At 36.4% G+C, this 27,762-nt stretch overlaps 2 protein-coding genes across 2 annotated transcripts; one reads left to right on the top strand and one right to left on the bottom strand.

Annotated features, from left to right (window-relative positions):
- Nucleotides 1–107: 107 nt before the first annotated feature.
- On the bottom strand, nucleotides 108–4,818 carry LOC123544874 (neo-calmodulin-like). The gene is made up of 6 exons (XM_045330958.2): nucleotides 4,691–4,818; nucleotides 4,297–4,327; nucleotides 3,439–3,582; nucleotides 2,195–2,289; nucleotides 840–987; nucleotides 108–230 (listed from the first exon to the last, which is right to left on the bottom strand). The coding sequence occupies exons 1-6, from the start codon at nucleotides 4,691–4,693 to the stop codon at nucleotides 202–204; spliced, it is 450 nt and encodes a 149-aa protein (XP_045186893.1). The 5' UTR covers nucleotides 4,694–4,818; the 3' UTR covers nucleotides 108–201.
- A 75-nt stretch (nucleotides 4,819–4,893) lies between these two features.
- LOC123524258 (uncharacterized) lies at nucleotides 4,894–18,721 on the top strand. The gene is made up of 11 exons (XM_045302327.2): nucleotides 4,894–5,108; nucleotides 5,496–5,526; nucleotides 6,471–6,614; nucleotides 7,094–7,336; nucleotides 7,591–7,617; nucleotides 9,148–9,185; nucleotides 9,803–9,851; nucleotides 10,631–10,774; nucleotides 14,786–14,879; nucleotides 17,621–17,769; nucleotides 18,228–18,721. Exons 1-11 carry the CDS (start codon nucleotides 5,106–5,108, stop codon nucleotides 18,251–18,253), a joined length of 948 nt encoding a protein of 315 aa, XP_045158262.1. The 5' UTR covers nucleotides 4,894–5,105; the 3' UTR covers nucleotides 18,254–18,721.
- The last annotated feature ends 9,041 nt before the right edge of the window (nucleotides 18,722–27,762 follow it).

Here is a 27,762-nt window from a genome sequence, read left to right as displayed (position 1 = left end):
GCCGTTATAAGCATTTACGTCATTTAGACCTTGCTTGAAAATGTGCTTGCTAGATCTACATCGCTTTGCTATCAAACATAAATCTAAACAAAACAAACACCTTCCAATTAAGTCGAAACAAATGTTATTTTTTATTCACAGCAATATTCACAGGATCAATATGGACAGTGGCTATTTACATCGTCACTCGAGTAGCCTCCGTCACGGCTGTATCACCATAGAAATAAACTCTGAAACAAATAAATTTATGAAACATTTAAATATAAGGAAGTTGGTTATGTATCAGGGTTAAACGTAGTCCTTAGACGTCTACTTGGGAGTTGTAACATTGGCAAACCCTCTCACAAATCTTGCGTCCGAGTTTGTTTAGATAACGTTCTATAAACAGTTATGTTTTTTAATTCGCCAGTAGTTAGTAAAACAACTCAAGGGCGGTAATAGAAACTTGCTGCATGTTAAGGTACCTCGATTACGGTGGTTACTGTAGGCAATGTCCACTTAATTAATTTACAGTGATGGGAGAAGTCATGAGAATGAAGACTAGACTATGTATACAGCTTGATTCTAAGCAATATCTCATTGGCCACACGCTGTGTATTATGTATACAGCAACTGTGTCGTATTCCCGTTCTGTAGACAATAAATACTTCTGCTTAATAATTGTTGAACATAACAGAACTTTTCTCCCTCGCTCGATCCCCATAAATGTCTACTTTTGAATGATATTCATATCTTCTAAAAATGGACCCGATCTGTGTCTGATCTATATCGCCAATTTAATTATCAAAAAAGAAGAATGAAAGGAAACCTATGGAAATGAGACTTTAACTCCACATTACCTGCATAGTCAACAATGCCGTCGCCGTCTGTGTCTGCTTCCCTTATCATCTCTTCGACCTCCTCGTCATTTAACACTTCGCCATACGTCGTCATTATCCTCCGTAAGTCTGCGTTTGAAATATTGCCGGAGCTTTCCTTGTCGAAAACCTGTTAGAACATGTTTATAATTATGTTTCAGCAAGTTTTACATTTAAATTATCAGTATATTATTGTCCTACAATGTCCCTCTACCCTTCAAAGTTTGTTTATGCAGTTTATTTATTTAACCTGCATCTTAGTTTACCTCTTCAGTGATAGTTCGCTTACGGCGCTTATATTGTAGAGTTTTGTTTAAGTATTTCAATATCAGATTATGTCATGTCACCTTCCGAAAAGTTACAAACATCTTCAGTCGTTCCTTTAATGCTATTGAAAACATTCATTGATAATCTTTTGAGAGAAATGAAATGTCCTGGGAGAAATAATTATAAATACATTTCTCGTGTAATAGTTCGTCGCAATGGAAGTATTGTTAGAAATAATGATATTTTTCCCATTTCGTATGTCAATTGTTTATGTCTAACATAACAAAACTGATGATTAAGAGTTTGAATGTCCCTGTTGGAAGCTGCATTTCGAACATATCATTGCACATTAGCTTTATACGAGTGATTTTGTCTCGTGTCTTACGCTTCACCAGAACATTTTGTTTATACGAGTGATTTTATGTCTACTAACTAACGTTCTACCAGAACATTTTGTTTCGTTTGTGCACGACACTGGTTATTTATCCAGTCACATTATATACGCGACCTTTGCTGGTAGATCAAAATCACATTATATAGGCCTATATCTTTGTGAAATAGTCGACGCCTGCACAAAAATTCGTTTCATTTTTTAAGGTTCGTTAATTTGCCCCAGACTGACTGTAAATTGGTACCGTGCAAATGAATATACTCTGTAAACTTAAGTTATCCATATTCTAGTGGTGTCATCTTGATTGCACTAGTGACCCTTGTGACCTGTTGGTTTGAAATACAAAAAAAAAGTGTAACCTATTATACTGGTATTAGATTTAAGAAGCAATTTTCATACTGAGTTCTACAATTTACAACTAGAGACTAGATATAACATACGAGGCGATATTCTGTAGTTATAATGCTAAATAAATGAGCCGCACCATGAGAAAACCAACGTAGTGCGTTTGCGACTAGCATGGATCCTGACCAAACTGCGCTGTTCGCTAACGGTTTCTCTAATTGCAATAGGCTTTGAAAGCGAACAGCATGGATCCTGACCAGACTGCGCGGATGCATGGATCCATGCTGGTCGCAAACGCACTATGTTGGTTTTCTCATGGCGCGGCTCAAATAACCTTGAATGCCTCTGTAAGTTCCGTCTCTGGGTCGGTGTCTTTGATGATTTTTGCTAGGATACTCAAAAACTCCGGAAACTCTATAGTCATGTGACCTAAAAATAGAAGCATGCATAGCGTTTGTTTGTTATAACGACAAAAAAAAATGGCATATTTTTCGAGTGGTAAAAAACGCTGTGGCATTGTTCCTATACTAGTAGGTTCGAACATTTCTTTGGTGTTTACTTTTAATGTAAGAAAGGTACCGAGCTGGTGCATCTTTTATATGCCTGTCTTTGCCTGAAATAGTTAACCCTCGGTCTTCCTCCCCCATTAAAACTGAGAAGCAGCCAGACTGACCTTATGCTGCCGTTGTTTCTTTAAATATAACTGAAGAATGCAACTGTAACGTTGACCTTCGACCTTGTTGCATATTCCTCTTAGCCATGCATTCATAGATTTACTGACACAATACAAGAAATATACTGAAAAGGTGCTCTTTAGAGCTGTTTGTAAAACACGTATGCTCCCCACGATTGCCTGTTGGATGCAGCGGGTATATAATTTTGTATGTTATGACCTTGACTTTTGACCAGATGACATCAGGAACAGCAGGGGTCATCACCTGACTATAGGCGACGATCTCATGGACTGACAGCTGAAGTGTTCTTCAGTTATTGAAATCGTTTTCAGTCTAGAGGTCACAGTTACTTTCACCTTTGACCTGCTTACCACCCAAAACAATAGGGATCATCTACTGATCATAAATTGCCACCCTGTAAAGTTTGACGACTGTAGGCCAAATCATTCGGAAACCATTTTCAGTCTCGGTGTCAGTGCGATCTTGAATTTTGACCTGCCGAGGCCATGTACTGAGCATATGCAATAATCGGATTATCCTATATGGAGTTTTACGGCTGTAAGGAAACCCCATATTTAGTTATTTAGTGGAAACCATTTCAAGTATTGCAATCACTGTGACCTTAACATTTGGCCTACTGACCTCATAACTGTAAGGTCATCTACTGACTGCATACAATTATCCAAAACCTTCTGGCACCGTTTTCAGTCTCAATGTCACTGTGACCATGGCCTTTGACATACTGACCCCCCAAAATAATAGGTGTCATAAGAAAACAAACAATCATTTCTGACTAATTAAGAGATTGGCCGGAAACCTAAGGGTCTACCGATAGACTGACAATAAGCAAAACAAGACACACAATCCTTTAAGCATAATTAATTTTAACAAAATAATGACTGACCTTCGACTTCAAGATTACCAACAAGGTCATTAAGGTCAGCCTCGGTTGGATGTTGACCTAATGCTCTGAGGACGGTACCAAGCTCTTTCAGTGATATAGATCCATCTCCTTCTTTATCAAACAAACTGAACGTTTCCTTGAACTCTGAAATAAGTGTCCGTAATATAAAAACATTGTCTTTTAACTAATACTTGTGTTTTTCTTCTACACGTAATACTTTAAAGTTTACGTTAAACTGTCCAAATAGTGGTTACCACAATTACATAGTTAGAAAAACACTATTCAAGTTCAATATTGCTCATGAAATTGTTCTGCAACAGCCATAAATGAAAAACAATGAGTTTTGAACTTACTCGCCAAATTTTAGAGAAAACAGTTATCGTAAACAGGATTTAACAAGAAGTGAATATGTTTAGGTCCATAACCGAAAATGTTGCAGATACATTATAAACAAAAGTAATATGAATCTTTAGTCTGTTAAGCATTAATAAAAGTTATTTTTTCCTATAAACCCTTATCATGCTGGACACGATTGATTCTGCTTTTGCGACCAGTGTAGATCTTAATCAGCCTGCAAATCCGTGCAGACTCACAGTTTGATCTGCACTGTTCGCCATTCAGTCAGTATCTTTTCGGTAAGCATCCCGATAAATTGAAAAAAAGAAGATAAATTGAAAGATGGACAAGTTCATTATAGAAAAGTATGCTAAGGATTAAAGATTGAACGGATGGATACTGTTTTAGGTAGAACTAACAGTAATTTATTTGCGCTTCATAGTAAAAGCAAGAACAGAAAAAGTGGTAAACAAACATTAAGCATACATTAACAATTATTCCCTAAATCATTTGAGCACATACCTTCAAGCTGCTCTTCGGTAAACACGTCAGACTAGGAAAAGAAATGAAATAAGATACACTGTTATGTTTCTTTTATGTGTATTATACAGAAAAGAAGCTTGAAACAAAACTAAACATTTCAACAACATCACTTCCTTTATCATCATCGTGGTCGCTGTTCACTTCCATCTCATCATCATTATCATCATCATCATCTTATATTCCTGGGCAGTTGTATACGTTGCCATCAGCACCAGCATAATCAACAGACGAGACTACTGTACAATGCTTTGATTTCTCAACTTTAATTACACTTCAAAACAAAGCTTAAAGCAAAGATATTCAACTGAACTCTACGTCTTAGGTTTTTATAACATTTTATGCATTTCTTTTCAATTTAAATATATATGCTTACCATTTTTTATTTTCACATTATTCCATCCGATCTTTTAAGTTTATTTATATAAAATGTAGAATACAACCAGCTCAAGTCCTTGTAAATATATCTGATGTACGCATGATATGATATCCACACATTGTTCTAAAACAATAAGATATTCTATCATTATGAATTCTTAATGTATATACCCGATACCCATAGTTGTATTTTTGAATTGAAGTAATTCCGCAATGCGACATTGTCGCAATTTTTAAATTTTAATAATAAGTCTAACATTTAAATATTAAATATCAGCAGATAAATATTTACCGTTTCTTTACCGATGATACATGTTTAAACCTGGTTGAAGTTTTTTCTTTATCAAGACAGACATTAAATTGTGGATAAAAGGATTCGTTTGGTTTAAACTTAATTGAAATATCAAAGAAAAATGGTAAGAAATTTTTTGCTTAATAATATAATTCTAACATTGTCGAAGTATAAATTGTTTAAGACTATCAAAGTGCGTACTTTAGATGGTAGAAATTAAGGTATTACACAAATTTCTTTCACAACTGGAATGTCTAAGGAATTTAACTCACATATGTAGTTCACACATTTGAAAAAAAAAACATTAGACACACCCGGTATACACCACATCATAAAAGTATATTTTGACAGAAGTTCTATTTTCAGATAAAACCGTTTATACAATACTTAGTGAAGTTGAGGTCTCATTTTCAATTCGTATCTTCTGCTGTGTAACTCATTCTGAGATTATAAAAATCATTATTGTATTTTATTAGATAATGAATATACATTATTTCGGTTATTTTTTCAGGAAACACAACTTTCAGAAGAGCAGATTGCAGGTGATTATTGACATTTGACTTACGATTTTTCTCGGAAATCTTATTCTTGTGTTTATATTTCAACTGTGGCCTGTTAAACATTCTGTTTAAAAACGTTTTCCTATGGTGGTTGATTTCTGCCATCTCGTTCTGGCGTGTTCATTTGTCGTCTTGGCGCGTTGGCGGGGCCTTCAAACGCGCTAAGACGCCAGAACGCCAGGACGACAACTTCCCAATTTAGCGTGTTGGCGCCCCCGCCAGAACAAAATGCCTTGTTTGTCGTCTTGGCGCGTATAATTGTCGTCCTGGCGTCCTGGCGTTCTGGCTCCCTGCAAACGCGCCAACACGCCAGAATGAGATGGCAGAAATCAGCCACCATATTTTCCCCCGTAAAATAGTTTCCAAAATAACATGATTTTGTAACAACCTCAACTTGTGTATTTGTGCTTATTGCACAACGCACCTGTCAAACGATATCATTTACTAGTATTATTCCATGAACCACATAAAAATGAGAAACGTTTTCTCATTTTAGCTCGACTACTCGATAAATAGCACTTGCACTTACCCGTTCGCCGGCGTCTGCATCCGCCTATGCAAGCTGGTATCTCGGTAACTCCATGTGGTAATCGATTGAAATTCCACATAATTGTTCGCTGATATGATTTTGCATTCACTGCACAGGTTCTATAACTCTATTATGCATTTTTGTAAAAATATACCCTTTTTTGACTTAGCAAGTTTTGTTTAAGTTGGTATTTCTGTAACCACTGATGGGAATTGACTGCAACTTCACACACATTTCTCCGATGATCTGACATGCACTGCACAAGTTCAATTACTCTTCTTCCCTTTTATAAAGTTATGCCCATTTTCTGACCTTTTGTCACCGCTTGATAGTATAATAGGTTAAAGATACTAAAAAGAAATGTTTATACCTAAAACTGACTTTATTTTTTGTGTAGAGTTTAAGGAAGCGTTCAGTCTGTTCGACAAAGATGGTAATGGAACAATAACATCAACAGAACTCGGTACCGTGATGAGATCACTTGGGTCAAATCCAACAGAGGCTGATCTACAAGATATGATCAATGAAGTTGACGCAGACGGTAATATTCACTCATTTAAAGAGCATAGTGCCTTCCGAAGTTTTCAAATTAAATGCCACGTGTCTACATTTTCTCTTATCAAGAGGTGTGTCATTAACCCTTAGCCTGCTGGCGGCGATTGGTTTTGCCTTTGCGACCAGTGCAGACCAAGATCAGCCTGCACATCCGTGCAGTCTGATCATGGTCTACACTGTTCGCTATTCAGTCAGTAAATTTTTAGTAAACACCCCCTTCAAATGATAAATGGTACTGCCCAAATTGGAAGATGGACCAGTCCATTATAGAAATTTAGCAGGCTAAGGGTTAAGAACTTAACAATTGAGACGTCCGATGAAGTATTGATTAGCAACTACAGTTAATGAATGAATGTCACCCATCATTAATAAATATTTTGATAGAGAAGTCAAATTCTTTGATGAATTTATGCTTCCGTATTGTTGAAGAATACATAGAAACAAAAGAATTTGGATACTTTTCAGGAAGTGGAACCATTGATTTTCCAGAATTTTTGACAATGATGATGCGTCACATGCGTGACAATGACACAGATGAAGACTTAAAAGCTGCTTTTGCCGTATTTGATAAAGATGGCTCCGGAAAAATAAGTGCCGGAGAATTACGTCACGTGATGACAAATCTCGGAGAAAAACTCACTGACGAAGAAGTCGACGAGATGATGCGAGAAGCGGATATAAACAACGATGGAGAAATAGACTATAAAGGTAATTAAAGTTCTTCACCTGGCTTGGACAGAAAATATAGCTTTAATTAAAAATACCGGTGTCTGTGAGAGTTGTGATATATGTACAAGTGAACGGCCTCACAACTATTTTATTCAAGCTGTTTTAGTCCAAAATCCCCAGTGCCAGTTAAACGCTGCCTGCACGTTCTTTATACAAACGTTTGCACCTGTAATAGTGATAAAGATTAACATTTCCGACTTCACGTTTACACCACTTAAAAATTTGTTTTTCAGAATTTGTTGAAATGATGATGCCCGGTAGCAAACGATAGTGTCATCTGTTGTCCTAACAACCATTGAGGACGTATAAAAGAATTGGGCAAAGTTTTGATGTATATGACTAAGGAGAAAATCAAATAAGTGGCGGAGAACGTTCCACCAGGATCCTCCCACTGATTCCGCTGTCAAAAAGCTCAGACTTCAGTCTTTCAATCTTTGTTTAATACATGTAACACTTTAAACATGTTTATATATTATCATTACCATTGTAAATAAAGAAATGATCATGTATGTTCAGAGTTTTTATTAGTATTGATATGAATATGAACACAGGTGTTTGGCGCTCAGTCAACATTTTAGATCTCGTGTTATATTAAGTGGGTGCGGTGTGATAATGCATGCGCACACAACATATTTATAGAACGATCTTCAAGCGTCTTGGAAATGAGCCAGGAAAAAGGAAATCCTCTTGAACCACATCAGTATTTGAAAATATTACACGCTTTGTTTATTAATGGTGTTGCATTTCGTTGATTCTGTTATCAAAATGTAAGAAATATGGAAAATAAGGCTACTATTGCAAGTGCCAAAGTGAATCGATACGATGTCAAGCACACATCGCGATTATCCAGAAAAATACATTTTAATGTAAGCGACTGAAAACGATCGACAGCCACAGTTTCTCAAACACAAAGGAGTTCTTAAAACGTCTATTTTACTGAATAATAACTAAACTACAACATCAAACCATTCGAGAAGGTAAAACGACCAGCACTGAAGAGAGTCGAAAGCCTGACTTCTGCATACTGTGCTTCTTAAGGATCTTCTTTCAGATTTATAATTTTCCAGCCAAGATCTAAGGCAACATACATGGCCATTACATCTACTACTCTGTAAACGAAAAAAGGTTTAAAGGGTAATGAATGCCTGACAATAAGTTATTTTTATATGAAAGCCATCCGCTGAAAGAATTTTTAAAATCGGATATCACTGTTGAAATAGATATGGCAGTTTGAAATTTATGAAAATGTCTCATCAAAGAGGTGTCTATATGACGTTATTTACGCTCTGCTGAATTATTTATTTAGCAAATAACCTTTGAAATAGATTAATTTCATATGTTTCTGGACTGTATTATGTAAAACATGGTAATTTCTTTCATTATAGCTTAAAGGTAGAGAAATTATTTTACAGAAATAAGAAAATACAGTTCAAGTTTGTATCTAGTAATCAAATAAATCTGCCATTTTGTTTTTTGTTGCCATGGAAACAAGATGGTCGCCATTTTTGATCAAATATTTAAATGTTCACAACTTCCGCAATTTAGACTGATTTTGAAAATTCTTTCACTTTAAGAAATCCTAGCAGACGGAATTAACATAAAAACAACATTGCCTTTCCCTTTAAGACTGCCTTTCATAGAATATAATTTATACATTTTTTGTAAAGTATATTTTAACTTCAATTTTACACGAGTATTAACCACTCAATTTTACGCGAGTATTTACCACTCAATTTTACGCGAGTATTTTAAGCTCAATTTTGCTTGAGTTTGAACACGATGCCATTCAGAATTGACTAACTTTGGGGCGCGTTTCTGTTTAAAGATGGTAAATAAAATGAGCCGCGCCATGAGAAAACCAACATAGTGCATTTGCTGCTGACCAGACTGCGCGGATGCGCATGCGCAGTCTGGTCTGGATCCATGATGTTCACTAACAGCTTCTCTTTGAAAACGAACAGCATGGATCATGACCAGACTGCGCGGTTGCGCAGGCTGATCTGGATCCATGCTGGTCGTAAATGTACTATGTTGGTTTTCTCATGGCGCGGCTCATATACCGAATCTTAGTATAATCGATATCTTTAAAACAATCCATTATTTGTAACTCCAATCAAAGAATAAACATCTTGTAATATGATACTAAAGCGTCTGTTAACTCTGATGATCAGTCTTGATTAGTGGTTGATATTATTATTGTTAACACGAAAATATAATGTTTTGAGCTGAATATTCCTGTACAAAAAGGATTATGTCGATGGTATGTTTTTTTATTATAATATTGATATTTTCAAACCAATTTAAAAAAAAAAGATTCGTAATTTGGTTTTCGCAATAATGCAGATGCATTTTTTGTTTATGCAAGTTCGTCTTAGGTTGAAGACATAATTGCCATACTAGAAAAAAGTATTAATAGATTATGTGGAACTATTTTCATTCTTTTAGTATGAAGTTGGGCACGGCGACTTACATCTGTCCGAGGAACAAGTTGAAGGTACCGCAATATTGAACAATTTTGATATTGTCTTCTTTAGTTGTCTTATGCATTGTTTGGTTCAATACATTTAAATTATAGAAACAAAGATAATTAGTTTATTTTCCGCCTGTCTCTCATTTTTCGAAGTTAAATGTTGGACAAGAATCATATACTGTTGGTATAATCTTAAAATCACGATTTATCATTTTTCTTTTTGTTTTAGATTTCAAGTATCTTCTGGGGTTTTTTTTAAGCTTTGTACTCGTTTTCTTTTGTTTCTGATTTCCCCACATGGATTTTATAGACTTAAAACTATTTTATAGACTTTCGAGAAGCGTTTGGTCTGTTTGATCGTGAAGGTCTTGGTAGTTCTGTCTCTCATTTTTCGATGTTACTGTTGGACAAGAATCATATACTGTTGGTATAATCTTAAAATCACGATTTATCATTTTTCTTTCTGTTTTAGATTTCAAGTATCTTCCACAGGCACCAGTATCGGACCTGGGACAAAAAATATGGCCTTGTTTTCATCCTAAATGAAAAATATGTAATGAAATATGAGTCCCCTTCAAAAGATACATATGTCTACTGTAGACATATGTATCTTTTGAAGGGGGCTCATACTTCACTACATATTTTTCATTTTGAACTCATTTAGGATGAAAACAAACATATTTTTGTCCCAGGTCCGATACTGGTGCCTGTGGTATCTTCTGGGGTTTCTTTAGCTTTGTATTCGTTTTCTTTTGTTTCTGATTTCCCCACTTGGATTTTATAGACTTAAAACTATTTTATAGACTTTCGAGAAGCGTTTGGTCTGTTTGATCGTGAAGGTCTTGGTAGTATTACAGTGGACGATTTGAAGTCTGTGCTACGATCACTAGGCAAGAATCCTTCAGATGATGAACTTAGGGACATGATTCGTGAAGTCGATGACGACGGTATGTGTTCCCATGCATAAACAACATATTTAATAACGATTTTTTTTCCGTCAGTTAAATTAAAACCGGCAATCAAGCGTTGTATATTCTCCAGTGAGCAACAGTTGTCACGTTTTATGATTCATTAAAAACACGGATTGATACAATTCTACATGAAACATGGCTCTCTTGTGGTTTATCGTCCGATTTACCAAGGTGCATCCTTCAGATGCTCCTGTGCATCTGAACCGTGGTAAATTGGAAAATAAACAACACGATAACCTTGATTATGTGATAACTCAAGGTTTAGATCTACCTGAAACCACCAATACACAGAAAGAAAAGGTTGTTGTCCATAAATGAAAATCAACAGCAAATAATAAAACATGTTGATAACGCTACTAAAGAATTGTTCTTTTATTGATAAGGCCCCATGAAAGGCTAACAATTTCGGATAGTTCAAAGTTTAAAACGAAACCATAGACTGTAAACCAAACTGTAGGAAAACCGTGTATGTTTTTATAATGTATTTGCATTAATGTCCGAGCCGCAAAATGGAAAAATAAGTAAGGTTTTGCTGATTTAACACAATAATCTACAATATCCAACAATTTCTTTGTGTGTATGTGCTGGTGGGAGGGGAGTGGGCGGTAATGTGCGTCGCGAGTAATGTTGATATCTGCACAGTTCAAACCGTCTCATCACCATCCACCTATATTCCAAGTTTAAAGTCAATACCTTGATATATTATTGAAGTTGTTCTCCGGACACAAAATACAAAGGATAGCTCTGATATCTGAACTCAATTTGTGGCCTTGACATCTGCCCTACAGACCAAGTTTACGTGCACAGCACATCGCCTACTACGTTTAACAAGTTTGAAGTCAATACCGTAAATGATGATTAAAATGTGCTCTTGACAGAAAATAAGATGGACATATTTGACATTGATTTGATTTTGAGCTTTGACCTACCTACCAAGTTAGTTCACTGTGCACATCGCCGCATCATCTGTCCATATGCCAAGATTAATGTCAAAACATTGAATGGTTCATTAAGGTATGCTCCAGACACGAAATATGACGGTGTCAATTTCACAGATGCCCATATTTAGGCTACTTTTAAAAAGCAAAGATGGTAAAAAGTGTACTTTTAAAAACATGATGACATTGTAACAAAACCTGTTTAATGATTGTCACCTACGCTCAGTACGTGTTATAATGATGAAAACACTGGCTAATAGTTCGAAGGGGCGGTTATGTCAAATATCCTGTAAAACTTGTCTGTCTAAATGTTAAACAGACTAGATTGTCGAGTCATTTCATTACATCAAATCTATTTTTCCTTAATGAACTTCATCTGCAGATGGTTTTCAAACGTTTGCACCGCTTGTATGCCAATTCAAAGGTAGGACCCTGCACATAAATAGCTGTAGAGGGGATCAAAGTTTGGTATTCTAAAATATATTGAGACATTCAGATTTATTTCACTCAAAATACCAAGAAAGAGCGACCTCTACACAAATAAGTCCTAGCCCAGTAGAAATGCAAAAAGGTCAATTATGTTCGAATATCTTCTGTACAAGTCTTAAATATGAAAGGAATGCATTTGAACTTTAAAAAAGTGCTGTTAAGCAACTTGAATACAAACTTTCGATATAACTGTGATAATATCAAATACTTTTAATATGTAGGGGATATTAGTTTGTTACAGTGTAAGAATGAAATATCTTTCAAGAGTGAACACCAGATGCAATATTTTCACGAGTGGCGTAGCTACGGGTGAAAATGTAAGACATGGTGTTCAAGAGTGAAAAGGAATTGATCCTACATGTAAAACAAACACATTTTCTTTTGATTTCATGTTCTGACTATAAATTTACCAATTTTAAGTTTTTCTTTACCAATGAAAAATTTATTTGATGTTTTTCTCTGTGAAAATCACTCTAATATTTCGATAATGTAATAAAAATGCAATGCTGTGGAGGTGACTTTGTTTTGTATAATAACATATAGCGGGTCATTCAGATTTATTCCGCTCAAAACATCAAGGTTAAGTGACTTCAACACAAATAATAGTCTTAAAGATTGGTCAAGATAATCTGTAGCTCTTGTCAACCTAGATTTAGACAAATTTCCGTTGAAGTGGAAATGCTGGGTGGAAACTGTGCCACAATGTCCATAGTACGAGCACATAACTGTATTACAAAGACATAAAAAGTTCTTTTAAAAAAAGGAATGTCTTGGCTAGTTGAGGAAGCAGAGTTCGGAGAAGGCAGTTGTTTCAGGCTAGTTAGTGTCTGGTGCTTGAAAATGTAGTATATGTACACGATATCCTGAAAATGTATTTTCTTGTAACCTACTCGCTCAAGCTGAATAAAGAATTTTGTTTGTTAATTAACACTACCCCTTTACTCAGTTTACACAGTAACGGGATCGGCCACAACAAGAAGCACAGCCATTTGCGGCAGTTTCCTCCGCGGTACCCATTTGGCAGATTACATGATGAAGTATTGTCAATATTGTCTACTTCTGGTGAATATGACATCATATTCAATGGCTCAAGGGTCAACAATATCAAAGTTCCATTTTACGTTATGTGGGAGGAACCAATATTTGACAGACCAAAAAAATAAAACGTTGAATTTAAAAAATATCTGAGGTTTATCAGGACGATGTCTGTTGCAGCTGGATTTTAGATATTAGAAATGTCTCGGGTGACTCCATTAAATGAGCCGCGCCATGAGAAAACCAACATAGTGGCTTTGCGACCAGCATGGATCCAGACCAGCCTGCGCATCCGCGCAGTCTGGTCAGGATCCATGCTGTTCGCTAACAGTTTCTCTAATTGCAGTAGACTTTGAAAGCGAACAGCATGGATCCTGACCAGACTGCGCGGATGCGCAGGCTGGTCTGGATCCATGCTGGTCGCAAAGCCACTATGTTGGTTTTCTCATGGCGCGGCTCATATACACATTAAAGGAAACACTCAGAGGAGCAATAAGGTAATAACTATCTGATAAATAAATTGACTGTTTCGTTGTACGTAAATATTTGTGAGCTATTTAACTTCAGAAATAGTATTAACAAGTGACTTTTCAAAGTTTATTTTCAAATGATAGTCAATATCAAAATAATTCATGCACACTCGGGTACATTGAGTATGACATCTCAAATTCTCTGTAAAACATTTGGATATACAAGAGCTCCGCAAAGCTGGGCAATATACGCCCGCAGTTCTAGATCAGAGGAGGAAGAGGTGAAATTTAAAGAAAATATTTCTCTTGGGTGTGTGTGAGGGAGGAGTGCAATGTGGCAGAGGGTTGAAGTTGGGGGGGGGGGGGGGGGTATGTAATAAAGTTGTTATCTTATTTTATAAGCACGGCAGCAGCGGTGGAACACTATGAAACAAGAAACTGAAAGTGTTTTGGGGGCGGGGGTTAATGTGTGATGTGTGCGTGCGTGCATGCGTGAGCGCGCGCGTGTGTGTTGATAACTGCATTCCAACACCTTGAATAGTATTGAAGTTGTGATCCAGACACAAAATATAAAGGACAGATTTGAAATCAATTTGTGATCTTGACCTTCCGATCTACAGGTCAAGTTCATGCACTATGCACTATGCACATTCGACCTTTGAGCTTCCTTTGTGATCTTGTCCTTTGACCTACGTACCAACCTGGTTCATGTGCTCTGCACACAGTCTCATTGTCAACTACCTATATGGCAAGTTTAGAGTCAATACATTGAATGCTCCGCAGTTGAGCTCCTTTAATGACCTTGACCTTTGTCCAACCGTACTGGTCCATGTGCTCTGCACATCGTCTCATCGTCATCTACCAATATGCCTAGTTTAAAATCAATACGTTGAATGGTTATTAAGTCATGCTCCGGAAACGAAATGTGACGGACGGACGGACGGACGGACAAACATACGCACACGCCATCACGAAATACGTCCGTTTTTGTTTTTTTCAAAACGGATGTATAAGTTATATTGACATGACAAAAATGGTTAAATGTTTCTTTATAGAGAGTGGAACAATCGAGTTTCCCGAGTTCTTGACAATGATGGTAAGGAAAGTAAAAGCCCCGGAAACACAGAAAGAACTGATTGATGCATTCAGGTAATAATGTCGACGTTAAAGGGATGAATACCTTTGACATGCGAAGAGAACTTATGTTATACAGGTTTTGTTTGTTTTTGGTTTAACGCCGTTTTGAGCTCATCTGATTTTTTGAGAAAAAAAATTATGAGTTATTATCATCACTTGATCGGCGTCGGCGTCGGCGTTGCCTGGTTAAGTTTTATGTTTAGGTCAGCTTTTCTCCTAAACTATCAAAGCTATTGCTTTGAAATTTGCAACACTTGTTCACCATCATAAGCTGACCCTGTACAGCAGGAAACATAACTCCATCCTGCTTTTTGCAAGATTTATTGCCCCTTTTGTACTTAGAAAATATCAGATTTCTTGGTTAAGTTTTATGTTTAGGTCAACTTTTTCTCCTAAACTATCAAAGCTACAGCTTTGAAACTTGCAACACTAATTCACCATCATAAGCTGATCCTGTACATCAAGAAACATAACTCCATCCTGCTTTTTGCAAGATTTATGGCCCCTTTTGGACTCTAAAGAAAATATCAGATTTCTTGGTTAAGTTTTATGTTTAGGTCAACTTTTTCTCCTACACTATCAAAGCTATTGCTTTGAAACTTGCAACAATTGTTCACCATCATAAGCTGACCCTGTACAGCAAGAAACATAACTCCATCCTGCTTTTTGCAAGATTTATGGCCCTTTTTGTACTTAGAAAATATCAGATTTCTTGGTTAAGTTTTATGTTTAGGTCAACTTTTCTCCTAAACTATCAAAGCTTTTGCTTTGAAGCTTGCTACACTTGTTCATCATCATAAGCTGACCCTGTACAGCAAGAAACATAACTCCATCCTGCTTTTTGCAAGATTTATGGCCCCTTTTGTACTTAGAAAATATCAGATTTCTTGGTTAAGTTTTATCTTTAGGTCAACTTTTTCTCCTAAACTATCAAAGCTACAGCTTTGAAACTTGCAACACTAATTCACCATCATAAGCTGATCCTGTACATCAAGAAACATAACTCCATCCTGCTTTTTGCAAGATTTATGGCCCCTTTTGGACTCTAAAGAAAATATCAGATTTCTTGGTTAAGTTTTATGTTTAGGTCAACTTTTTCTCCTACACTATCAAAGCTATTGCTTTGAAACTTGCAACAATTGTTCACCATCATAAGCTGACCCTGTACAGCAAGAAACATAACTCCATCCTGCTTTTTGCAAGATTTATGGCCCTTTTTGTACTTAGAAAATATCAGATTTCTTGGTTAAGTTTTATGTTTAGGTCAACTTTTCTCCTAAACTATCAAAGCTTTTGCTTTGAAGCTTGCTACACTTGTTCATCATCATAAGCTGACCCTGTACAGGAAGAAACATAACTCCATCCTGCTTTTTGCAAGATTTATGGCCCCTTTTGTACTTAGAAAATATCAGATTTCTTGGTTAAGTTTTATGTTTAGGTCAACTTTTTCTCCTAAACTATCAAAGCTATTGCTTTTAAATTGCAACACTTGTTCACCATCATAAGCTGACCCTGTACAGCAAGAAACATAACTCCATCCTGTTTTTTGCAAGATTTATGGCCCCTTTTGGACTTAGAAAATATCAGATTTCTTGGTTAAGTTTTATGTTTAGGTCAACTTTTCTCCTAAACTATCAAAGCTATTGCTTTGAAACTTGCAACACTTGTTCACCATCATAAGCTGAACCTGTACAGGAAGAAACATAACTCCATCCTGCTTTTTGCAAGACTTATGGCTCCTTTTGGACTTAGAAAATATCAGATTTCTTGGTTAAGTTTTATGTTTAGGTCAACTTTTTCTCTTAAACTATCAAAGCTATTGCTTTGAAACTTGCAACACTTGTTCGCCATCATAAGCTGACCCTGTACATCAAGAAACATAACTCCATCCTGCTTTTTGCAATAAATATTGCCCCTTTTGTCCTTAAAAAAATATCAGATTTCTTGGTTAAGTTTTATGTTTAGGTCAACTTTTTCTCTTAAACTATCAAAGTTATTGCTTTGAAACTTGCAACACTTGTTCGCCATCATAAGCTGACCCTGTACATCAAGAAACATAGCTCCATCCTGCTTTTTGCAATAATTATTGCCTCTTTTGGACTTAGAAAATCAGTTTTCTTGGTTGAGTATTATGTTTAATCAGCTTTTCTCATAAACTATCAAAGCTATTGCTTTAAAACTTGCAACACTTGTTCACCATCATAAGCGGACGCTGTACGTCAAGAAACATAACTCTATCCTGCTTTTTGCTAGAATGATGGCCCTTTTTAGACTTAGAAAATCATTGGTAGGACAATATTTCTATTATACAAAAAAAATCAGATGAGCGACAGCACCCGCAAGGCGGTGCTCTTGTTCAACAGTATTTCAGTTATATTACGGCGGGCAGTTAACATAACCAGTGTTCCTGGATTCTGTACCCGAGTACAAACAACCGCCAACTTCCCCACATGTATGAATCAAAGGTGGGGGACAAATGATTTCAGATCAAATCGTCACTAAGAACTTACTCTTCGCCCGGGGATCGAACTCACGACACCGCTATCCGTAGATCTGCACTCTCACTATTGAGCTCAGAGAGGTTAATGATATATTATGTCATAAGACAGTTTAAAGTGTGTTCAAAACTGTAATGACTTTCTGTACATTGTTAAAAACTATTCACTAAAGGGAAGTTTAGAACGCACCTTCAGGCGTGTACTTAATACGTTTTCGTTTGAAATCAACGCTTATCTTACTTTGTATATATACAGGGTGTTTGACTATGACAATAATGGGTTTGTGAGCACCCTTCAGTTGCGGCACGTGCTCACGAGTCTTGGAGAAAAACTGAACACACCAGAAGTTGAGGAGCTTGTAAGACAAGGAGACAAACTTGGAAGAGGACAGATAAACTACGTTGGTACGGTCATTGCCAGTTAATCACTAATATTCTTAATTTAATACTAAATTAACCCATTTCCACTTTAGGTCAGAAAGACATATGGCTTAGATTTAGCAATAAATCCAGCTGTGGGTTACGGGGAGTTTAACAATATATAACGATATAGTGATTGTCGTCGCCTTCTTGTAAACCGGCATCATGTTGTTTTAAAGTACTGTAAAAAGATCTATGTTTATTTTAACCTAGGGGCCTAGGTTTCTCTTGAATCCTAGTGAATGATTAACAATAAGCTTGTTAAAATAATTAACATGCTTTTATTATTTTGAAAAGAAAGACTGAAGTATTAAAGCTGATGACTCTCCTGGCATTCGAACTCGCGTCCCCACAGAATGTTAGGCAGTTGAAACATATCTAATATACCATCGCTGACACAATATTTATCACAAGTCACATTTTCTTTTTTTATGTATTTTCAGAATTCGTTAAAAAGATGTCAAAATGAAGCTGGTCGAATAGAAATAAGACATACAAGAGTGGAAAGTTTTTAATCAACGCTGACTGGCGTATACATATGATAATTAAATAAATATAATGTGAAATGAGAATAATTCTAAGTTGACAAGAAATCAAATTAATAAAATGCGGACTCCTAAGGATTTCAGAGGACAAAAGCTATGAAAAAAAAACATAAATCATTTTAGCAAAGACTACAATGTCAGACTACAGGGCACATATGTCTTCTATCCACGAAGTTAGCTGAATGGGAAAAAAATGCGCCGAGTTGGAAAATTCCTAAATTTACTAACACATGTTCAGAAATTAAAGAAACAGAACTTCATAACTTGTTAACATTTCGATGTGCAAATTACAACAATGTTGTCTTTCATGTTAAAACAGTTTTATCTATTTTCACTTGTACTCTGGCTGAGAAAAAAAACGTGGGTCATATCATAATGAAAGTTATAACAGATTAATTAGTTGTGTATCTCCTAAATGTTTCTTTTGAATATTGTATTGCAATAGCAAATATGTTACTTTCAATCCTATACAAATCATTTTTATTCGCTTTGTCCAAATGAAACATTTTCAAGAGATAAGTTCTCACTACTACCTTGTATACTTTGTCCAGGCACTCTTAAATATCTACATCTTTCCAAATCGTCATAACATTTCGACCATTCAGTATCCGACTCGTCCTCAGCCGAAGATATTGAGGCACTTAACAATTTGTCAAACAGACTGAGTCTGCGCACAGCTATGCTGAATTTATCCACGTTTTCTCTTTTATGGAGAAGTTTCTCCCCAGCTTTTTTCATCGAATGAGTAGAGTCAAGTGTGTAACTTCTTCTACGGAACATCTGTGGAGATAGCTGATGCCTTGGTATAACCACTGACTTTGCCCTATGAAACTTTCTACCAAATTCTGGAAATGTCGTCTCCTTAGAATCATTATCATGGGCAAAATTGTTTTCAGGTAGATCGAATGTAACTACTTTTAACTCGTTTTCTTCAGACATTGCAATATTGTCGGGACTGTGATCTGTAACAATGACACTTGGATGTGACTTGTTCAAAAGATTTTCAGACTCGTTTGCTTTTACATCTTTGGTGTTATTCTCTCTACATTCTTTTTCTTTACAAGACAGTTTATTGACCGACTCCGCGCCTACCGCCTTTTTACTAAAATGCGGTCTTGTCCTATACGCATAGCTTGGCATCGTGGAGGAACGCTGTCGGAAATCAGGTAAATGATAGTTTCCAACTTCCGCTTCCGTTTCGTCTTCCGTTTTTCGATCGCTTCCATCAAAGGATTTCGTTAATGTCGATTTACTTCTGAACAACGTTGATTCTCTAGGATTTCTTTCTGGAAGTAACGCAGAACTTACTTTCCTACCTGGGGCATATTTTTCTGTGCTTGAATTACTTTCCAAATTCTTCCTAAACGACACGACTGCCTCTTCACTTTGAAGAACATCTGTTTTATAAACATCAACTTTTTCTTTTGTTAAATTTGTCAAATTACTCCATGTCTTCAGCGAGCAAGGTGAAGTTTTACATACTAAGAAAGATGGTTTAGTGATGGCTCTTGGAGTAGAGTTTCCTGTATAACGCCCGTCAGGTACAGATCGCTGTGAGTTATGTTTGTTGAATCTTGAAAACCTAATTTTGAATTGATCTCTATTCCTTTTAAGCTCCTTTAATTTTGACTTTTTCATTTCATCTATTAATCTAAGGTCACTATTCAGTAACAGATTGTCGTGCACGTGCCTCTTGAACATAACCTCGTAATCGCTGAGTTCCGACGACTTAGGTGAAGCCATCGTTGCCAACATTCCAAGAAAAAGTTTAGTATTCGCGTGACAAATTTATCACTTCTAATTTTGAAAATTACAAAAGTTTTAAAAAATAACCTTAGACTTTTGCGTTTTCTATTTGTTTCACTTTCTGTGTATAACACAGTCTGCACCTGTAACTGCTAATATTTAAATGATTTAGAAATGGACCTCGACATCGGTGACCTTTACCTGTGTATTAACGCGTTAAACCTTCCCAAAAAAATAACAACAATGTAATTCCATAATCTATTATTTAAAGAGTTAATCATTAATCTCTGGACTTACAGAGCAAACTACGTGAGATTTATGTCATTAAAGGATTAAATAACTGCGCGGTCACTGCAGCATTGTTTTACATACGAAAATAGTTTATTTGTGAATAGGATAGTTTGTTTTCGTTCAATATAACTTACTTGACAAACATATTTTTCCAAAAGATACTACATGTAGTAGGACAAAAAACAAAAACTATCCCCCACTACGTCTTTTTTTTAATAGAAGGTATTCCTGGCCCTAAAAGTAAGACGGCAGTTAACTTAATACAAGTAAATTCGATGAATTGGTATCCCCCGCCGAAACGGTTTGTGGTGAGGAATGGCAAAAAAATATATCCGGCAAAAAGTTAAGGATGTTAATAAGAAGCAAATAATTTCATTAGTCAAAATCAATTTAACAGAAAACAAATGTTTAATAAAAGAGTACATAATAAATGTATGATACTTTGATCCTGACTAAAGAATTTATTTTGAATGGGATATGCTTACTGTAGTAAGCTTAGCTTTTAAAATTAAATGCAGTTAATTGAAATGTGAGCTTGAAGTTTAACTGGAACGAAATATTGTCTTTGAGTGGTTTGGCACCAGGTGTTGCTGTTTAACTTGAACTTAAAAGAACAGATGTTCTTAAGAGAACAAAGGTAAGATATCATGAACATGGCTGAGGACAAGGTTTGTGCAGTCACAGCTTAATATATTTATTTTTTTAGGGGGTGGGGGTGCGGGGGACTGAGAGAGGAAACAAAATTTCACATGTTGATTATAAATATTGATGGAAAATTAAAAATGAAAAATAAAAGGGTAAATGGGTGAAGTTGGTGGGGGGGGGGGGGGGGGGAGAAGATGCATGATCAGTGGTGGGCATGACTGGGTGGAGGAGTGAGGTGGGGGAATGGTACAACTTGCATGTTGATAAATAATCATGGAAGGTTTGAAAAAAAAATCTAAAATGACAAATGAAAAAAAAAAAATATTTTTTTTTTGGAGGGGGGTTGGGCGGGGGAGGAGGTGTGACCAAGGCAAGTGGGAGACCAGGTGTGGGTGCGCAACTTCACATGTTTATAATAAATGTTCACAGAAAAGAATGAAAGAAATTTAATGAATTTGTTATGTACAAATATGTGGATTTTTAGAAAATTAAAGGGCAATATCTCTAAAGTTACAAAAGAAACCCGTTCGAAATTGTGTGTGCACAACCACATTATAGTGCTCTAAATTCTGTTAAAGTTTCCTAGTTCAAGGTCAAATATATCAAAAGTTATGATGCAGAAATTGCCATATCTATAGATCTATAGTACCCTATATAGTTAACACTTGAAACTTCTAAAGGCCATAACTCTGGCGTTACTTGGGCAATCTGTCTGAAACTTGATGGGCCCCATAACCTCATTGTGGTGAACATGTATATGAAGTTTGTTTAAAAAAATTTAAATAAGGAATTGGGGGGGGGGGGGGGGGGGGGGGGGGGGGGATAGGGAGGGGTGTAATCAAGGTAAGGGGGTGACCAGGTGTGGGTACACAACTTCACATGTTTACAATAAATTTTCATGGAAAAGAATGAAAGAAAATTAATGAAATCCTACCAAATGGTAAGTTTGTTATGTACAAATATGTGGATTTTTATACAATTAAAGGGCAATAACTCTTAATTTACAAATAAATCCGAACGAAACTGTGTGTACACAACCACATTATGGTGATCTAAATTCTGTTTAAGTTTCATAGTTCTAGGTCAAATATATCAAAAACTAGAAAATGCTTTTGTAAAAAAGCGCATGTCTCCCCCAATGCAAAGTCCTATAGGCAAGAAGTTAATAGGGGTCAGGAGCGAAAGTCAAAGAGACACTGATGGTTGGCTGCAATAGGGATCATCTACTTGGCATGTCCAGTCATCCCGCTAAATTTCAACACTCTTGGCCTAGTGGTTCTCAAGTCACTGTTCAGGCTCCTGTGACCTTGACCTTTGATCAAGTGACCTCAAAATAAGTAGGGGTCATCTACTCTGCATCTCCAATCATCCTATTAAGTTTCAACATTGTAGGTCAAGTGGTTCTCAAGTTATTTCCAAAAAAATGATTTTACATGAACAGGCCACTGTGACCTTGACCTTTAATAGACTGACCCCAAAATCAATAGGGGTCATCTACTCTGCATGTTCAATCATCCTATGAAGTTTCAACATTCTGGGTCAAGTGGTTCTCAAGTTATTGATATGAACTGGTTATCAATGTTCAGGCCTTTGTGACCTTGACCTTTAACGGAGTGACCCCAAAAACATTAGGGGTCATTTACTCTGCATGAACAATCATCCTATGAAGTTTCAACATTCTGGGTCAAGAGGTTCTCAAGTTATTGATTGGAAATGGTTTTCCATGTTCAGGCCCCTGTGGCCTTGACCTTTAACAGAGTCACCCTAAAATCGTTAGGGGTCATCTACTCTGCATGACCAATCATCCTATGAAGTTTCATCATTCTGGGTCAAGTGGTTCTCAAGTTACTGACCGGAAATGGTTTTCAATGTTCAGGCCCCTGTGACCTTGACCTTTCACAGAGTGACCCCAAAATTGTTAGGGGTCATCTACTCTGCATGAGCAATCATCCTATTAAGTTTCAACATTCTGGGTCAAGTGGTTCTCAAGTTACTGACCGGAAATGGTTTTCAATGTTCAGGCCCCTGTGACCTTGACCTTTAATGGAGTGACCCCAAAATCAATAGGGGTCATCTACTCTGCATGTACAATCATCCTATGAAGTTTCAACATTCTGGGTTAAGTGGTTCTCTAGTTATTGATCGGAAATGATTTTCCATGTTCAGGCCCCTGTGACCTTGACCTTTGATGGAGTGACCCCAAAATCAATAGGGGTCATCTACTCTTCATTATCAATCATCCTATGAAGTTTCAACATTCTGGGTCAAGTGGTTCTCTAGTTATTGATCGGAAATGGTTTTCAATGTTCAGGCCCTTGTGACCTTGACCTTTGACGGAGTGACCCCAAAATCAATAGGGGTCATCAATTCTTCATGACCAATCATCCTATGAAGTTTCAACATTCTGGGTCAAGTGGTTCTCTAGTTATTGATCGGAAATGGTTTTCAATGTTCAGGCCCCTGTGACCTTGACCTTTGACGGAGTGACCCCAAAATCAATAGGGGTCATCTACTCTTCATGGCCAATCATCCTATGAAGTTTCAACATTCTGGGTCAAGTGGTTCTCTAGTTATTGATCGGAAATGGTTTTCAATGTTCAGGCCCCTGTGACCTTGACCTTTGACGGAGTGACCCCAAAATCAATACGACCCGTCTACTACAGCAGCCCTACAACCCTATGAAGTTTGAAGGTTCTAGGTCAAATGGTTCTCCAGTTATTGCTAGGAAATGAAGTGTGACGTACGGACGGACGGACGGAAGGACGGAAGGACGGACAGACGGACGGACGGACAGGGCAAAAACAATATGTCTCCTGGGGGAGACATAATTATGATGCAGAAATTGCCATATTTATAGTACCCTATATAGTTAACACTAGAAATTTCTAAGGGCCATAACTCTGGTGTTACTTGGGCAATCTGGCTGAAACTTGACGGGCCGCAAGAACTCATAGAGGTGAACATGTACATGAAGTTTTAAATAAATATTCCCAACCATTTCATAGATATGGCTAATGGATAATGCCAAAACTATATCCCTCCGACTTTCGTCGGGGGATAACAAGTATTTCTAAGCAAACTTTAAAAAGAACTAGTACATACGTAAAATAGCTGGCACGTCTAATAACGTAGAATGGTAGCAAAGTGCATCAGACACCAGTATGACAAGGTCCATAACTCTGGCACCAGAAATTCAAGAGTTATGCCCTTTTCACAAGTACTTAGAATTCCAGGTAAAATGCTCTTTTTCTTTAACTGAATGTTTCTTTTTTAACTCAGATACACGTGCATAAAACATGCGATGCGTCCACATTGTGTTTTAAATGATACCGAGGGGTTTTCCTTCTCCAGCCGATGTCCACAGAGGCGTTGGAGAGTATATCGTCAGCGTTGAAGTAATTAAAAGAGGCGTTTGTTGCCATCAAGATATCAATACAAAAATGTCATATTCATCCTACAACTTTCAAGATTTATGCTTTTATATTAATGAAGTCTTTTATTTTCTCCACAGTGCAGTTATGCCCCTGCCCATTACTGGCTCTGGCAGCTGCTATGTCTTGTTTCACTGAATTTTAAAGTTTGATACAAAAGCATTGATTGAACTATTTGTTTATGTAGTATTTCTCATATCTTCATTTTTTTCTCCCAAATATTTGAAACATTATATAATAATATTTGAAAGAAAATAGCAAAACGCCATGGTGGTGCGATTGTATTTAAATTACGTCAAATAAATCTGTATTCTAGTTCACTGCGGTTAGGGTAGGTCAAATAATAAGGCTAAAGGTATGTAACACATAAACTTACTAGTATACCAATCAAAACACGATTTGTCATAAGCAAAACAAAAATGTAGGATGTCTCTGTCATTTCTACTGTCCAGTTTTAACCACAGGCACCAGTATCGGACCTGGGACAAAGAATATGGCCTTGTTTTCATCCTAAATGAGTTCCAAATGAAAAAATATGTAATGAAATATGAACCCCCTTCAAAAGATACATATGTCTACTGTCGACATATGTATCTTTTGAAGGGGGCTCATGAACTCATTTAGGATGAAAACAAGGCCATATTCTTTGTCCCAGGTCCGATATTGGTGCCTGTGACTCAAAACACTTCTGCATTTGTGCAGACGTAATGTGTTTCAACAAAAACTAAGACGCCAAGCATGCTGCTGCACTTTTTTTCGTACAAATATCGTCAGAGTGTTAACAATTGTTCAACTTTCTTTGCATACTTTTCGTGTTCACCTTTTGTTTTATCAAATAATATGCGTACATGGATTTAATTATATAATTCAAATGTCAACAGAGCTTTTTTCCTGTCCGGTCTGTAACTCAACAATGCATAAAAGGATTTTAATATAGCTTTGCACAAATGTACCTCATAATTAGATGATGTGTCATGCACAACTTTCAGACCCCTACCTAAAAGGTCAAGGTCACACTTTGCGGTCAGATGTTAACATGACATGAATAGGGTGTGTTTCGTGTCCTGTCTAGAACTTTGTCATCTATCAAGGGATTACAATACTGCTTAGCATAAATTTTTCCCGTAGACAACGTGTCATATGCAAACCAATAACCCTTACTCAAGAGTCAAGGTCAATTTTTGAGATCAAAGGTCGATAGTTTTTTCGTCATCCATCAAAGGATTTTGCTATTAGTTAGTAAAAATATTCCTCATAATAAGACGAGGTGTCATATGCAATACCATGAACCCTAACTCAAAGTTTAAGGTCATATTTGGAGATCAAAGGTCAATAGGTTTTTTCTCCTGTCCAGTCCGTAAGTCAAGTCCTTATAGGGAATTTAATATGCTTGGCACAAATATACCCTATAATAAGATGATACGTCATGCACAACACCCAGCCCCCCAAGTCAAAGATCAAGGCCACACTTGCAGGTCAAACGTCAACAGGATTTTTTCCAGCAAGGTCAATAACTCTGTCATTCAGTAAGGGGTTTTAATATTACTTGGCACAAATGTTCCCCATGGTAAGACAAAGTGTCTTGAGCAATACCCAGACCCCTAGCTCAAAGGTCACACTTGAAGGGTCCAAAGTCATCACTGATCTTTTCCTGTCCAGTCTGTAAAATATTTTAATAAAAACTCACGTGTCATATGGACGAAATTCAAAACATCTGCTGGTGTATTTTTTTCAGAACATCTTCCCTTCAATATTATCATGTCTTACATTCTTTTCTCATATTTTTATATATTTATAGATGTTATAAATAATAATTAACAGTTTCTGTAGATTTTTGAATACACAAATTTTAATCCAAATGTGTTACAACATATTTTATATATAGTACAATATTGTTTATACATCATTGACAGATATCAGATTATTATGTTATACTGCAGTAGAGAAAATTAGTTGCCTTCTAGTAGGTGACTTTGTATTACATGGCAATACTTCATTCACTTGTTAACAAATAACATTTCTTTAGTCTAAACTGTTTAAAGTTTACAAATTGTATCCCGTTAGATCTTCATGTATATTACATATATAAAACAAAAATAAGTAAACTGAATGTCTCCTATCATCTGTTTGTTGATTAGAGAAAATGTCACCATTTCCACAGGGTATTTCTAATTTTGATTTTAACATATTTTTCTTTTCAATTACTAATTACTGACCAATTAAAGTATGTACCCAAATCCATCTGCAGTAATTATGCATGTTTTTTTCATGCCTAGAGGTCATTAAACAAACTGCATAGTTTGCATGAAAAAGATGAAAACCTAAGCCTACAATAATGTTACAGTAAAAATGTCTCCATTTTTTTTCAAATTAACTGTTTTTTAAACAAGAGGGCCATGAAGGCCCTGTATCGTTCACCTGATCTAATATGAATTAAGGCACAGCCTAGCATGGGGATTTATCTTTTATACATCCACTTACAAAATAAATTGAACACTCAAAAGAAACTGAAAAGTTCGCTCAATCAGTGAAGTTTACATTTAGTGTTATCATACCTCTTACAGCGAATATCATACTTGGCAAAATTTACGGGAAGCCGTGACGATGACGTCATTCACCACGTTCTCGCACTGTCTTTGGATTTCTTTTTGTTTGTTTGCATTCCATGCAGAAACTTGACGGCCTTTACATTCCCTTACTGTTATAAAAGTGTTTTTCAGTTGCATGTACAGTTTTCCATTACGAAAAAGAAGTAAAAGAATCATGTTGGCGCGGTTTACGAATTTCTGTGACTGATCCGGGGTGCTCGGATGTTCATGCAGACAACCAGTCTGCGGTGTGTATATAAACCAGAACCGGAAAACATCGAAAAAATTGCCTCAGTATATGCAAACAACAAAGACGAATAACTATATACGGACGTTACCGTCTCGGGGATTTTTATCCCCTATTAACTTAAAGATCATCAAGAGTAACATTCTGACCAAGTTTCATTAAGATATGGTCATAAATGTGGCCACTAGAGTGTTAACTAGCTTTTCCTTTGATTTGACCCAGTGACCTAGTTTTTGACCAGAAATGACCCAGATTCGAACTTGACCTAAAGATCATCAAGAATAACATTCTGACTAAGTTTCATGAAGATACAGTCATAAATGTGGCCTCTAGAGTGTCAACAAGCTTTTCCTTTGATTTGACCTAGTGACCTAGTTTTTGATCCCACCTGACCCAGATTTGAACCTGACCTATAGATCATCAAGATTAACATTCTGACCAAGTTTCATTAAGAAATGGTCATAAATGTGGCCTCTACAGTGTAA

The sequence above is a fragment of the Mercenaria mercenaria genome, chromosome 1 (assembly GCF_021730395.1).
Source record: "Mercenaria mercenaria strain notata chromosome 1, MADL_Memer_1, whole genome shotgun sequence".
NCBI classification, from domain to species: domain Eukaryota; kingdom Metazoa; phylum Mollusca; class Bivalvia; order Venerida; family Veneridae; genus Mercenaria; species Mercenaria mercenaria.
This window is presented reverse-complemented; position numbering and strand designations above follow the sequence as displayed.